The sequence below is a fragment of the Sphaerodactylus townsendi genome, linkage group LG07 (assembly GCF_021028975.2).
Source record: "Sphaerodactylus townsendi isolate TG3544 linkage group LG07, MPM_Stown_v2.3, whole genome shotgun sequence".
Taxonomy (NCBI): domain Eukaryota; kingdom Metazoa; phylum Chordata; class Lepidosauria; order Squamata; family Sphaerodactylidae; genus Sphaerodactylus; species Sphaerodactylus townsendi.
This window is the reverse complement of record NC_059431.1, coordinates 11469279-11484462: the sequence shown is the minus strand read 5'-3', so window position 1 is coordinate 11484462 and position 15184 is coordinate 11469279. Positions and strand designations below refer to the sequence as shown.

At 50.9% G+C, this 15184-nt stretch overlaps 1 protein-coding gene across 2 annotated transcripts in view; it reads left to right on the top strand.

Moving 5' to 3' along the window:
- Positions 1–13134, top strand: part of ZBTB7C (zinc finger and BTB domain containing 7C) — a 319668-nt gene extending 306534 nt beyond the window's left edge. For both annotated transcript variants that reach the window (XM_048502738.1, XM_048502737.1), the window contains 2 exons: positions 7734–8403; positions 12388–13134. In XM_048502738.1, the coding sequence (XP_048358695.1) occupies positions 7734–8370 (637 nt within the window). In that variant the 3' untranslated portion in view covers positions 8371–8403; positions 12388–13134. The remainder of the gene's footprint in view (positions 1–7733; positions 8404–12387) is intronic.
- The last annotated feature ends 2050 nt before the right edge of the window (positions 13135–15184 follow it).

Sequence of the window (15184 nt, the reverse complement as noted above, 5' to 3'; positions counted from 1 at the left end):
CTATTGATAGTGGTAAAATCAGGGAGAGAGGTGAAAGATTATGACAAACACAAACTCGGGAGGGTAGGTTGTAAAATAAAGAGGTCACGCCAACTGTGAAGAATTGTTAAGTCTCAGTCAGCCGTTTATGTAACCCACTCGTCCGAAGGCAAACTTGGGCAACCTGATTCATTATCTGCCGAGAAGAGCCTGCAAGAAGAAAGGAGGCGTGGGATACTTCAGATCTTCCAGGTAAGGCGCACAGAACGGGAGTCATGTACTGAAGTCGAAAGTCATAGTAAAATGGGCAGTTCGGCAGGATGCGCTCTGTCGTTTTCTAATCTTTATCTACCATCGCTGAACACATGAAAGACGGGAAATTAGGAAGAGAGGAAGGGGTTCCTTTAAGAACGTTGTCAACGTGGAAAATCAATCAATCCATCAAAATAAATGCCACTTTTCAAGTGGGGAATGCCAAAAGGAGTAGGGCTGGTATAGCCCATTTCAGTGGCTTGATACAGGGCCAAACAATACCTCTTTTTAAACTAACCAGTTGGGTAAAACCTGTTGGCAAGTTGCAGCTGACTTATGGTGACTCTGGCATAGAATGGGCAGGGTTTAGCCAAAGTGAGTGGGGCTTAGAAATCAGACGCCCCCATGTGACAAAACATTTCTGCGCCTTGGGCAACTGCCCACTTTGCCCAATGGGCGGTACGCCACTGCTTCACAATGCAGCCGGCCACGGACAACTCCTGCAGACATACTGACATCTCTGGATGTCCATGCTTTCCTGCATGGCAGGGAGGACAAAACAAGGCGCAGCCGAGTAACACGTGGGACCGTTCACTTGGTGCCAGCTCCAACCGGGCCTTTCTAAAAAGAATGACTGATAGCGCAGTTCTCGTTTAAGCCTGGTTGGGGTAGACCCGATGCAGAGGTGGGACCTGTGGAAAGTTCCCGCCCACAACAAGTTATATCCCATTGTCATCCTGTGTTAGATGTGCAGAAAGGGCCAAGGAAGTCCAGGGTCACGATGCAAAGGGAGGTAATGGCAAACCACTTTTTAGATGTCTTTTTTCCCCTGACCCGGATAGATGGTCCAGGCAGCCCCAACTTTATCAGCTCTTGGGAGCTAAGCAGCTCTTGGAAGCTCCCCTTGCCTCTCATGCCACCCCTCACTCCCTCCCCTTCCCTTGCATGCCACCCCCTCCTCCCCTCCCCCTCCCTCAGCTAGGGTGGGTAGGCCAGGTCCAGATGCCAGGCCCCCTCCCTCCCCTCCCTTGCATGCCACCCCTCACTCACTCCCCTTCCCTTGCATGCCACCCTCCCCCTATCTCTCCTAGGGTAGGTGGGTCCCCTCCCTTCCCTCGCATGCCACCCCTCACTCACTCAGTCCCCTTCCCTTGCATGCCACCCTCCCCACTCCCCCTACCTCTCCTAGGGTAGGTGGGTCCCCTCCCTTCCCTCGCATGCCACCCCTCACTCACTCAGTCCCCTTCCCTCGCATGCCACCCCTCTCACTCCCCCTACCTCTCCTAGGGTCGGTGGGTCCCCTCCCCTTCCCTCGCATGCCACCCCTCACTTACTCAGTCCCCTTCCCTTGCATGCCACCCTCCCCACTCCCCCCCTACTTCCTCTCCCACTAGGGTAGGTGGGCCAGGTCCAGATGCTGGGTCCCCCCCCTTCCCTCGCATGCCACCCCTCACTCACTCAGTCCCCTTCCCTCGCATGCCACCCCTCTCACTCCCCCTACCTCTCCTAGGGTCGGTGGGTCCCCTCCCCTTCCCTCGCATGCCACCCCTCACTCACCCCCCTTCCCTTGCATGCCACCCTCCCTACCCTCCCCCTCCCTCTACTAGGGTAGGTGGGTCCCCTCCCCTTCCCTCGCATGCCACCCCTCACTCACTCCCCTTCCCTTGCATGCCACCCTCCCTACCCTCCCCCTCCCTCTACTAGGGTAGGTGGGCCAGGTCCAGATGCTGGGTCCCCTCCCCTCCCTTGCATGCCACCCCTCACTCACTCACTCCCCTTCCCTTGCATGCCACCCTCCCCCTCCCCCTACCTCTCCTAGGGTAGGTGGGTCCCCTCCCTTCCCTCGCATGCCACCCCTCACTCCCTCCCCCTACCTCTCCTAGGGTAGGTGGGTCCCCTCCCTTCCCTTGCATGCCACCCTCCCTACCCTCCCCCTCCCTCTACTAGGGTAGGTGGGCCAGGTCCAGATGCTGGGTCCCCTCCCCTTCCCTCGCATGCCACCCCTCACTCACTCCCCTTCCCTTGCATGCCACCCTCCCTACCCTCCCCCTCCCTCTACTAGGGTAGGTGGGTCCCCTCCCCTTCCCTCGCATGCCACCCCTCACTCCCTCCCCTTCCCTTGCATGCCACCCTCCCTACCCTCCCCCTCCCTCTACTAGGGTAGGTGGGCCAGGTCCAGATGCTGGGTCCCCTCCCCTCCCTTGCATGCCACCCCTCACTCACTCCCCTTCCGCTCCCTCGGCTAAGGTGGGTGGGCCAGATCCAGATTCCGGGGCCCCTCACTCCCCTCCCTTGAATGCCACTTGGATGGGTCACAATGCAGAGGCAAGCAATGGCAAACCACCTCCGAACATCTTTTGCCTTGAACACCCTTTGGGGGCGCCATCAGCCAGCAGTGACTTGATGGCAAAAAAAAAAGTGTTTGCATGATGTGGGTCTTGTTAAAGACAGAATCCTATTCAGCGACAACATGATTTTCTGCTTGCACGTGGTTTCAAAGAACAGGGAAGTGTCAGGCTTGGCAGGAATTTGTACAATTCCCCAACGCTGTGTCGGAAATGAGGCCTCCCCCCAAACCTGTAAGCTTCAATATCGTGTTCTTGCCAGATGATATTATTCTTCTTAAAGGCCCCGCTCATTAGCCGTTAATTATCCTCGGTGAGGCCAGACCTGGGAATTTATTTGCCTCTGCAGTCCAGTTAAATTCACAGAGGCGTTTGAAAAGGCTTCTGTGGGGGAACGGCGGAGCCGTCAGAACCTGCCAAGAGCGAAAGAAAAGAGAGCAAATTTGCCTCTCCTTTGGGGCCCAAAGACAGAACCGTAGAGTTGGGTAGGTCCCATAGAGGCCATCTAGTCCGGCCTCCTGCTCAATGCAGGATCAACCGTCCTAGAGCATCCCTGACAAGTGTTTCTCCAGGTACTGGTTGAAGATGAGATCATAAGAACATAAGAACATAAGAACTAGCCTGCTGGATCAGACCAGAGTCCATCTAGTCCAGCACTCTGCTACTCGCAGTGGCCCACCAGGTGCCTTTGGGAGCTCACGGGCAGGAGGTGAAAGCAAGGGCCTTCTGCTGCTGCTGCTCCTGAGCACCTGGTCTGCTAAGGCATTTGCAATCTGAGATCAAGGAGGATCAAGATTGGGAGCCATAGATCGACTTCTCCTCCATAAATCTGTCCAAGCCCTTTTTAAAGTTATCCAGGTTAGTGGCCATCACCATCTCCTGTGGCAGCATATTCCAAACACCAATCACACGTTGCGTGAAGAAGTGTTTCCTTTTATGAGTCCTAATTCTTCCCCCCAGCATTTTCAATGGATGCCCCCTGGTTCTAGTATTGTGAGAAAGAGAGAAAAATTTCTCTCTGTCAACATTTTCTACCCCATGCATAATTTTATAGACTTCAATTTTATAGACATTCTCCAGCAAGGAGAATGGGTCTCTTCTGAGGGCTGCACCAATCCAGCACCAAATTCAGCTGGAGTTGGAAGAGACCAGAGGGGCCATCAAGTCCAACCCCCTGCCATGCAGGAACACAGTTTCATCCAAAGGAGTTGCAGGAAAGTCCAAAGCCCATTCACACTGTCAAAGGCTCTGGGAGTTATACACACGTCTTCCCCTGAGTCCGGTTGTCGGTCTTTGTAGCCCGCATCCTTTGATTGGCATCAGTGCTTCGGTATCTCAAACCAGGATCCTTCTTAGCCCTGCTCCTAGAGGGTACAGAGGCTGATGGGAATTGTAGTTCCTGAACATCTGGAGAGCCGCAGGTTCCCTACCTCTGTCCTAGACGTAGCTGGCGATGCCGGGGGATCGAACTTGTGACCTTCCGTATGACAGACACACATCTGTTTATCGCTGAGCCACGGCCCCGCCCCTTTCACTCGGAGCTAATTCACGCTGGCTGAACAATTTCTCGCGCTCGGCCTGGAATGCATTTAATGGCCTTACCAGCCGTTCACGTCAGCAACCGAGGCGTGCTCGTACAAGCATCAGGGTTAAGGTCAGCCGGGGGGTGGGGTGGGGGCCATGTTGGAAAAGCCTGAGCATGTTGCACCCGCCCTGTGGCATGCCGGCTGAGCACGTGTGGCACTGCCACCAGCTCACAAAAGGCCCTCTGTTGCGATGCTGTTTTGAGGCTCCCTTGACCCAATACCCGCTCCGTTTTTCCCAGTGGCTTCCATGTATCTGTTTGGGTTTTTTTAGTAGGATCCAGTGCTTGCGGGGTGCATTTGTCCATATCATCGGGATAGCCAGCTTCTGAATTCTCAGGATAGTTTCAGAGGGCGGGCATGTTGGGCTGCAGTAGAACAACTACATTCGAGTCCAGTAGCGGTGTAGTGGTTAAGAGCAGGTGCACTCTAATCTGGAGAACTGGGTTTGATTCCCTGCTCTGCCACTTGAGCTGTGGAGGCTTATCTGGTGAACCAGATTAGCTTGTGCACTCCAACACGTGCCAGCTTGGTGACCTTGGGCTAGTCACAGTTCTTTGGAGCTTTCTCAGCCACACCTACCTCACAGGGTGCTTGTTGGGAGGGGGGAAGGGAAAGGAGATTGTAAGCCCCCTTGAGTCTCTTTGCAGGAGAGAAAGGGGGGATTTAAATCCAAACTACTACTACGACTACTACTACTACTACTACTACTACTACTACTCTTCTCCTCCTTCTTCTCCTTCTTTTTCTCCTTCTTCTCCTTCTCCTCCTTTTCCTTCTCCTCCTCCTTCCCCTTCTCCTTCTCCTTCTCCTCCTCCTCCTCCTTCTCCTCCTTCTCCTTCTTCTCCTCCTTCTCCTTCTTCTTCTCCTTTTTTCCTTCTCCTTCTCCTCCTTCTCCTCCTCCTTCTCCTCCTTTTCCTCCTTCTCCTTCTCCTCCTTCTCCTTCTTCTTCTCCTTCTTCTCCTTCTTTTCTTCTTCTTCTTCCAGCTTGGGGTACCTGCTGGGGTGAACTTTGCCATCCATGACCTGGACAGCCCGAGCTCGCCCCGTTTCAGAAGCTAAGCAGGGTCAGCCCTGGTTAGTACTTGGATGGGAGACCACCAAGAAAGTCCGGGGTCATAATAGAGAGGCAGGCAATGGCAAACCACCCTAAACGTCTCTTACCGTGAAAACCCTACATGATTGCCATAAGTCAGCTGTGACTGGATGGCACTTTTCGCCACCACCACGCTTTCCCAGATGACAAGCCGGTCTCCAGACAGGAGCCCATGAAGCTGTTATGCGGCTTTATGCTGCCACCTGCTGGATGTAGACTTTCGCAGTGTTTATTTGGAAATTGATATGGATGAGAAGTTGATGTATGGCTGCCAATCTTGATCCTCCTTGATCTCAGATTGCAAATGCCTTAGCAGACCAGGTGCTCAGGAGCAGCAGCAGCAGAAGGCCCTTGCTTTCACCTCCTGCATGTGAGCTCCCAAAGGCACCTGGTGGGCCACTGCGAGTAGCAGAATGCTGGACTAGATGGACTCTGGTCTGATCCAGCTGGCTCTTTCTTATGTTCTTATGATACCTCAGTCTTTGCACATGGATCCCTTTGGCTTGGGCTGTCATGATAGTTTTTAAACATTTTAAAAAAATGTTTGTAGCTACAGTGAAAGTTACATCTCACCATGACATGCCTCTGAAGATGCCCATAGATGCTGGTGAAACGTTAAGAGCAAAAACTACCAGACCACGGCCATGCAGCCCAGAAAACCTGCAACAACCTGTGGCTTCTGGCTGGGAAAGCTTTGATCTGGAGAACTGGGTTTGATTCCCCGCTCCTCCACATGAAGCCTACTGGCCTAGTCACAGTTCTCCCAGAACTCTCCCAGTCCCACCTGCCTCATAAGAACATAAGAACTAGCCTGCTGGATCAGACCAGAGTCCATCTAGTCTAGCTCTCTGCTACTCGCAGTGGCCCACCAGGTGCCTTTGGGAGCTCATGTGCAGGAGGTGAAAGCAAGGGCCTTCTGCGGCTGCTGCTCCTGAGCACCTGGACTGGACAGTGCCTCACAAGGTGTATGTTGTGGGGAGAGGGAAGGGAAGGAGTTGCAAGCTGTTTTGAGACTTCTTGGGGTAGAGAAAAATGGGGTAGAAATCCAACTCATCTTCTTCCGCTCTGTGGGCTAGAACAAGCTGGTAATCGCAAGAGTCCAGCCTTGCAAGCTGGCAAGGTGCCAGACAACCAGCAAAAATCCCTGCTGCCATAATGGCTAGTTCACCTCTGTGGGCTGGCAACGCTACACGTGAACGGGATCTGGGAGTCTTAATGGACCACAAATTCAACATGAGTCAGCAGTATGATGGAGCAGCAAAGAAAGCCAATGCGATTCAGGGCTATATCAATAGGAGTATAGTGTCTAAATTGAGGGATGTGATTGCACCTCTCTATTCCGCATTGGTTAGGCCTCGTCTGGAATATTGTGTAAAGTTCTGGGCACCGCAATTTAAGAAGCATATTGACAAGCTGGAACCGAGGAGGGCAGCCAAAATGATAAAAGGTCTGGAATCCATGCCCTTTGAGGAGCTCAATATGTTTCGTTCGGTGAAGAGAAGGTTAAGAGGCGACATGATAGCCATGTTTAGATATTAGGAGGGATGTTATGTTGGTGAGGGAGCAAGCTTGTTTTCTGCTGCTCCAGAGGCTAGGGCCAGGAGTCATAAGAACATAAGAACTAGCCTGCTGGATCAGACCAGAGTCCATCTAGTCCAGCCCTCTGCTACTCGCAGTGGCCCACCAGGTGCCTTTGGGAGCTCACGTGCAGGAGGTGAAAGCAATGGCCTTCTGCTGCTGCTGCTCCTGAGCACCTGGTCTGCTAAGGCATTTGCAATCTCAGATCAGGGAGGATCAAGATTGGTAGCCATAGATCGACTTCTCCTCCATAAATCTGTCCAAGCCCTTTTTAAAGCTATCCAGGTTAGTGGCCATCACCACCTCCTGTGGCAGCAAACACCAATCACACGTTGCGTGAAGAAGTGTTTCCTTTTATTAGTCCTAATTCCCCCCCCCCCCCCAGCATTTTCAATGTTTGCCCCCTGGTTCTAGTATTGTGAGAAAGAGAGACAAATTTCTCTCTGTCAACATTTTCTACCCCAGGCATAATTTTATAGACTTCAATCATATCCCCCCTCAGACGTCTCCTCTCCAAACTAAAGAGTCCCAAACGCTGCAGCCTCTCCTCATAAGGAAGGTGCTCCAGTCCCTCAATCATCCTCGTTGCCCTTCTCTGCCCTTCTCCTCGTTGCCTTTCTCATGGGTGGTGAAGGAACAGAGATGCTGCCTAAACATCAAAACTTCCTGACGGTAAGGGCTGTTCGACAGTGGAATGCGCTACCTCAGAGTGTGGTGGAGTCTCCTTCTTGGGAGGTTTTTAAGCAGAGGCTGGATGGCCATCTGTCAGGAGTGCTCTGATTGTGTTTCCCTGCATTGCAGGGGATTGGACTTGATGGCCCTGGGGCTCCCTTCCAACTCTATGATTCTATGATTCTAACTAGCTGTATCGGAAGAGTTGATTGTTCTTTCTCTCCACAGGCAAGACAAGCTGAAGATCCACATGCGCAAGCACACTGGAGAAAGGCCCTACCTCTGCATCCACTGCAATGCCAAATTCGTCCACAACTACGACCTGAAGAACCACATGCGCATCCACACAGGCATCCGGCCGTACCAGTGCAAGTTCTGCTACAAGAGTTTCACCCGCTCGGACCACCTGCACCGCCACATCAAGCGCCAGAGCTGCCGGATCTCCCGGCCCAGGAGGGGGCGCAAGCCGGCCGCCTGGAGGGCCACGAGCTTGTTGTTTGCACAAAATGGCCCGCCGGACTCGAAAAACTTCCTGATGCCGCCAGCTCTGGAAGAGATGGGCAGCCATCTTGGCAGCGCAGGGATGTGCCTTCCGGGCCCCAGCCCGAAGCATTTTATGGACGGGGCCAAGAACGCTCTGAATTTACAAGAGCTGGAGAGCCAGTTTGAGGAGACCCACATGAAGCTGTTTGGGAGGACGCACCTCGACATGGAGCGGAACGGCGGGATCTTCACCTTTGCCCTGGGCCCCGGTGACAGCCTCTCAGCGCGGCCATATTTCTCGCTCCCTGATCCGTGGAGTACGGGGTTTAGTGGACTGGCAGGACTCAACCACCTGGCCCCCATTTCTGAACCTAGCAACTGAGTCACCTGCTGTCCGGTCCAGCGGATGGTTTTGGTACGTCCCGTTCAGTTTTTCTTGGGAGGGTCGTACCATACACCGGAATGAGGCGGACTCCTTCGAGGCAAATGTGGGTTGCCGTCAAAGGGTGGGAATGTCAACAGTTAATGAATGAGCAAATTAACCTGTTTTTCATTGGGGGTGGTGGGGGTGGTTACAATGTTTGGATCGCGTGCTTCTGGTCCCAATAAGATGTGTTCAGTTTCAAATGTTTTGTGACATTGTGAACATTGAAAGCTTGCGATAAGCAGAGGAAGCTGGAGGAGCTTGAAGCTTTGTGCATGCCCTATATGTTTCGCTGTACTTGTGTGTGTTGTGTGCCACCAACTCATGTCCAACGAATGGCAAGGGGAGAGGGGCATCCTCATCCCAGAGTCACGTTGGATATCTCTTTTCTACTTGGAGATTCGGCATGGGGTAGTGGTTGAGAGCAGTGGATTCCAATCTGGAGAACAGGGTTTGATTCCCCACTCCTCCACACGAACCGTGGACTCTAATCTGGTGAACCAGGTTCGATTCCCCACTTCTCCACAGGCAGCCTGCTGGGTGACCTTGGGCCAGTCCCAGTTATCTCAGAACTCTCTCAGCCCCACTAGTCTCACAAGGTGTCCGTTGTAGGCAGTGGTGGGATTCGAAAATTCCAACCACCGGTTCCCCCCGCCACCTGGCTGCTGTGCTGCGCCTCCCCCTTTCCGAAGTTGGGCGTGGGGGGAGGTGAGGGAAGGCAGTGGCTGCGGAGGGCGGCAGTGTGGCTGCCCTGGTGGGATTCCAGCCAGTTAGCTACCGGTTCGGGAGAACCAGTGCGAACCGCCTGAATCCCACCTCTGGTTGTGGGGGGAGAAAGGGAAGGAGTTTGTAACCTGCCTTGAAACTTCTTATGGTTGAGAAAAGCAGGGTGTAACTCCATCCTCCTCCTCCTCTTTCTCCTCCTCCTCCTCTTCTTCTTCTTCTTCTTCCCCTTCTTCTTCTTCCCCTTCTCCTCCTCCTTCTCCTCCTCCTCCTTCTTCTTCTCCTTCCTCGCCTTCTCCTCCTCCTTTTTCTCCTTCTCCTTCTTCCTCTTCTCCTCCTCCTTCTTCCTCTTCTTCTCCTTCTCCTTCTTCTTCTCCTCCTTCTTCTCATCCTCCTTCTTCTCCTTCTTCTTCCTCTTCTTCCTCTCCTTCTTCTTCTCATCCTCCTCCTTCTCCTTCTTCTTCTCCTTCTTCCTCTTCTTCGGTTTTCCTTTGTAGTTGGGTGATGGAGACTAGCCTAAAGCCCACCCATCTGGCTGCTCCGCCTTTGTTTGCTGGCAGATGGAGCCTTTGAGGATTCAAATCAAGATTGTGGTGCATGAGGGCTTAACTCTTCCCACCTGAGTAGTTTTCCCAACCAGAAGTGACCTCAGAAACAGCCGTATGCCACTTTGGGGAAACTCATGTACAGATTGTCGATAGCTGTAGAAATGGGCTGCATGCCAGTAGAACAAATAAAGGCTCGCCAGGGGTGCTTCACGTGGGGAAAACGGTGAGGGTTGAAGTCGCTTCTCCACATGCTGCGTGGTTCCGATCAATATCAGGCATTTGCAAGTTGGAATTAAGTCCCAAGCACAGAACACCCAGGGTACATCTGGTCAACAAAACTTGGGCAGACATGTGAGAAAGCATAAGGACTTTGTAGCTTGTGAATGAGCCAGTGTGGTGTAGTGGTTAAGAGCAGGTGGATTCTAATCTGGAGAACCAGGTTTGTTTCCCCACTCCTCCACCTGAATGGCAAAGGCTTATCTGGTGAACTAGATGTGTTCCTGCCCTCCTACATTCCTGCTGGATGACTTTGGGCTCATCACAGTCCTCTTAGGTCTCTCTTAGCCCCACCTACCTCTCCAAGGCATCTGTTGTGGGGAGAGGAAGGGAAAGGAGCTTGTAAGCCACCTTGAGTCTCCTTACAGGAGAGAAAGGCGGGGTATAAATCCAAACTCCTCTTCTTCTCTTCTTCTAAATTTCAACAGAGAGAGACGCAGAATAGAGAAGGTAATGAGAGGCAGAGGAATGGCTAGCAAGGGGTGAAACGGGAGCAAATGCAGTTCTGCAGACTTTGTTTTAGTTGGAGGCATATTTACATTTTGGGGGTATGCATTTCTTTGCAAAAAAAAGTGGCTGCCGAAGAGAGATCTGAAGGAAGAAGAAGAAGAAGGAGGAGGAGGAGGAGGAGGAGGAGGAGGAGGAGGAGGAGGAGGAGGAGACTCAAAGGGGCTTACAATCTCCTTGCCCTTCCCCCCTCACAACAAACACCCTGTGAGGTAGGTGGGGCTGAGAGAGCTCCGAGAAGCTGTGACTAGCCCAAGGTCACCCAGCTGGCGTGTGTGGGAGTGTACAGGCTCATCTGAATTCCCCAGATAAGCCTCCACAGCTCAGGTGGCCGAGTGGAGAATCAAACCCGGTTCCTCCAGATTAGATACACGAGCTCTTAACCTCCTACGCCACTGCTGCTAGACATAACCTCCTATGCTACTGCTGCTAGACATAACCTCCTATGCCACTGCTGCTAGACATAACCTCCTACGCCATTGCTGCTAGACATAAAGGTAGGGAAGGACGTTTAAGAAAGGACATCAGGGTAGCTGTCAGTGAAGGAGCGAAAGCCACTGATGGAAAGGAAGGGCAGGGTGAGGGAAGGCCACCAAAAGCTGTTGAGGGAGGTGTTCAGATGTGGAGGAGAGTGAGAGATTTGAGGATAAGTGTCTCCGGGTTTGATGGACAGGAGAAGCAAGTTGATTTGACAACAGGGTTTTGGACGGAGTTGGGAGGACTGACCTTGGACAAAATATGAGCGGTCGGTTCCATTTTAATATCACAGGAAATGAAAAATCCAGGTGCCAAGTTCATGTTTCGCAAGGTCCTTCAACAACGGGCCTCTTTTCTGAGCATGACCTTCTGTCATAAAATCTTAGCCCGATAAACTGACTGTCAAAGTGGCGGCGAAAGTGGATGATAACGTATTGCCATCATCCAATCACTCCATACTGTGCCATGGATAGAAAGACATGCTTCTAAAGATGCCAGCCATAGATGCGGGTGAAATTAGGAGCAAAAACTACCAGATGACCCCGGAAAAACTACCAGACGACCAGGAAAGGGATTTGGGCATCTTAGTTGATAGTTCCATGGGAATGTCAACTCAATGCATGGCAGCTGTGAAAAAGGCAAACTCTATGCTGGGGATAATTAGGAAAGGAGTTGATAATAAAACTGCAAGGATTGTCATACCCTTATATAAAGCCGTTGTGCGACCGCTCTTGGAGTACTGTGTTCAGTTCTGGTCGCCACATCTCAAAAAGGATATCGAAGAGATAGAAAAAGTGCAGAGAAGGGCAACGAGGATGATTGAGGGATTGGAGCACCTTCCTTATGAGGAGAGGCTGCAGCGTTTGGGACTCTTTAGTTTGGAGAGGAGACGTCTGAGGGGGGATATGATTGAAGTCTATAAAAATTATGCATGGGGTAGAAAATGTTGACAGAGAGAAATTTTTCTCTCTTTCTCACAATACTAGAACCAGGGGCAATTCATTAAGAAAATGCTGGGGGGGGAAAGAATTAGACCTTCAATAAAAAAGGAAAACACTTCTTCTTTTCACGCATAGCATGTGATTGGTGTTTGGAATATGCTGCCACAGGAGGTGGTGATGGCCACTAACCTGGATAGCTTTAAAAAGGGCTTGGACAGATTGATGGAGGAGAAGTCGATCTATGGCTACCAATCTTGATCCTCCTTGATCTGAGATTGCAAATGCCTTAGCAGACCAGGTGCTCAGGAGCAGCAGCCGCAGAAGGCCATTGCTTTCACCTCCTGCACGTGAGCTCCCAAAGGCACCTGGTGGGCCACTGCGAGTAGCAGAGTGCTGGACTAGATGGACTTTGGTCTGATCCGGCAGGCTAGTTCTTATGTTCTTATGTTCTTATGTTCTTAAAACAGTCAGACCTGACATATTTTTTTCTCCTTTCTCCGCAGGCTGCAGAAGGTTGCGTGGTCTTCAAAACTGCTGCAGATCCCATTCCCCAAGGATCCTACTTCCCAAGGGACCCTTCGCCAAGGACTTTTCTTTCTGACTAGGAGACCACGTGGGAAATTATCCCGTCCCCACGAACTGCCTCCCCCTCTTCCTTGTCCACGAAATGGCGTCTTTGCAGCTCACGAGTTGAGGGAAGGGGAAAGGGCAACCGGACCTTTTCAAAAACGGCGTCAGACTTTTCCACCCTTTTTTAAACAAAACAAAAAAATATGTACAGGCATCTTTCCGAACAACTGTTTTGCAGACATTCGTTTCCTTCGGCAGGTTTCTTTTCCCCCTTTCGGTCTACGATTCGGAGTCCTTGTAAAATATCCAAAGATTCAGAGTACTGTATGATCTACACGTACTTGAAGCAAAAGGGGCGATTTCTTTTTCTTTTTTTTGCTAACGTTTCCTGTTTTGTTGGGATGGGCTGCGGTGGGGAGGGTGGGAAATCCTTTGGAATTTTTTCTATTTATAAACTATTTTTATGTGATTGCTTTATGTAAAGAAAAAAAAGAGGGAAAGAATAAGAGAGAGAGAGAATGAGAAAAACCCACATAAAACAGTTTTGCCTTAGTTAATCACAGGACAATCATCCTTACCTTTTGTCGAAGTGGCAGATTTTTCTTTTGAAAGATAAGAGAAGTTCCTTTTACGTATTTATTAAGCAGTATTAATTGATTTTATTAAATTATTGGCAACAATGCGGGGCTCCTTCACTGCTCATTGCTAACTCGACAGGAATTTCAAGGCAATTGGACGCATGGTCTCGCAGAAGGCTGGGCTTACCTGCTGTGTGTTCACTTGACAGGGAATCCTAGCCAATCAAAGCCGTCTGATCAGTGTACCTGTAGGACAGATACGTTCGCAAGCTGCATCTGTCGCACCTTACGTTCTGGGGGGGTACGCACTTAAAAACATTTTAATGTACACCTAATGTGCAAAGAGGCAACACCGTGTTCGGCTTGGTGAAATTTCGGCTTGGTGAAATTTTGGCTTGGTGAAATTTCGGCTTGGTGAAATTTCGGCTTGGTGAAATTTGCATGTCGTGTTGACCTGCAGTGCTCTTCCAGTTGATTGCAAGGTTCTCAAATTGGACTGTTTTGAAAGGTTTGGCACCTTTTTTAGACTGTTGATTGTCGACGGTAACAATGGATTACTGGTGGTTGCAACTGTTGGTGAGTTACATTTGATTGTCCCCAAATGATCTGGTTGGGGTTATACGTCGACTGGCTGGTGACGGAGCTCATTCTGTAATGGACGGAATATTGCAGACCTCTGGCAGTTTCTTCGCCCATAAGCAGAGGTGACTGGCTGCTGGAACTGTATGCTTACATCAGCTGTTGCGTGGAGAGAATTCCGCTTTGTAGATTGTCCTCATCCTGGCCAATTTCCCAATGCATTTAGCATCTACATTCCTAGACAGTTCTGTTTTCATTTACTTAGTTGTTTAAAGCATTCTTCTAACCCACAGGTGTCAAACTCACGATCCTCCAGATGATATGGAGTACAGTTCCCATCATCCCCTGCCAGCATCATGCTGGCAGGGAATGATGGGAAGTGTAGTCCATAACATCTGGAGGGCTGTGAGTTTGACACCCGTGTTCTAACCCCTGTGGTTCTAGAGGTACATGGGAACACATGCAGACTGGACAAGTACTAACCCTGATGTGGTGAACTCGTGTAGGTGTGGCACAGGAGGGCACATGTGTGGCACATAAAAGCTTTTCATTCCACTGAATTGAACAAGGAGCCTCAGTTGTGCAGAAGCTCTGTTTAAGCACCCTGTAGGGTTGTGGAAAGAGAGAAGGTGGCATGCTGTAGAGCAGGGGTCTTCAAACTATGGCCCTCCAGATGTTCATGGAGTACAATTCCCATCAGCCCCTGCCAGCATGGCCAAGTGGTAGGACTCATGGGAATTGCAGTCTATGAACATCTGGAGGGCCATAGTTTGAAGACCCCTGCTATAGAGTGACCTTGTCCAATCGTGGAAGCCAAGCAGGATCAGTACTTGGGTGGGAGACCACCAAGGAAGGCTCTGCAGAGGAAGCCCGTCCTAATCAACTCTGCTTCTCATTTGCTTTGAAAGCCCTTTGATGGGATACGTAAAGCATAAGCATTTTATCGTCATTGTGCACGCACAACGAAATTTACAGCATCATTCCTCGATGCGCACAAATTCAGACTCCTACCCCATCCTCACTTTCCCCTTCCTCCACCCATCCCTACACAGCCCCAAACACATCAACACGAAGCCGCGGAGTTCAGCCTAGCCACAGCTCTAGAGTAGAAGCTGTCTCTAAGCCTCTTTGTCCTCATTTTGATAGACCTGTATCGTCTGCCGGATGGTCACAGTTCAAAAAGAGAGTGTGCTGGACGAGACGGGTCTCTCAGAATATTTTGGGCTTTCTTTAGGCTTCGGGAATTATAGAGTTCTTCCAAGGAGGGGAGAGGGCAGCCGATAATCCTCTGTGCAGTAGTGATCACCCTTTGGAGCGCCTTCCTATCTGCCACTGTGCAACTGGAGAACCATACACAGATGCAGTAGGTTAAGACACTCTCTATAGCTCAGCGGTAAAAGGACACCAGGAGTTTTCCATTCAGTTGTTGTTTCCTTAAAAGTCTCAGATAGTACAGGGACACCGTAAGTTGGAAACGAAGCAGGATCAGTTCTTAAAAGGGATACCACCCAAGGAAGGCTCTGCAGAGGAAGGTAATGGCAAACCACATCTGCTTTACGCTTCCCTTGAAAGG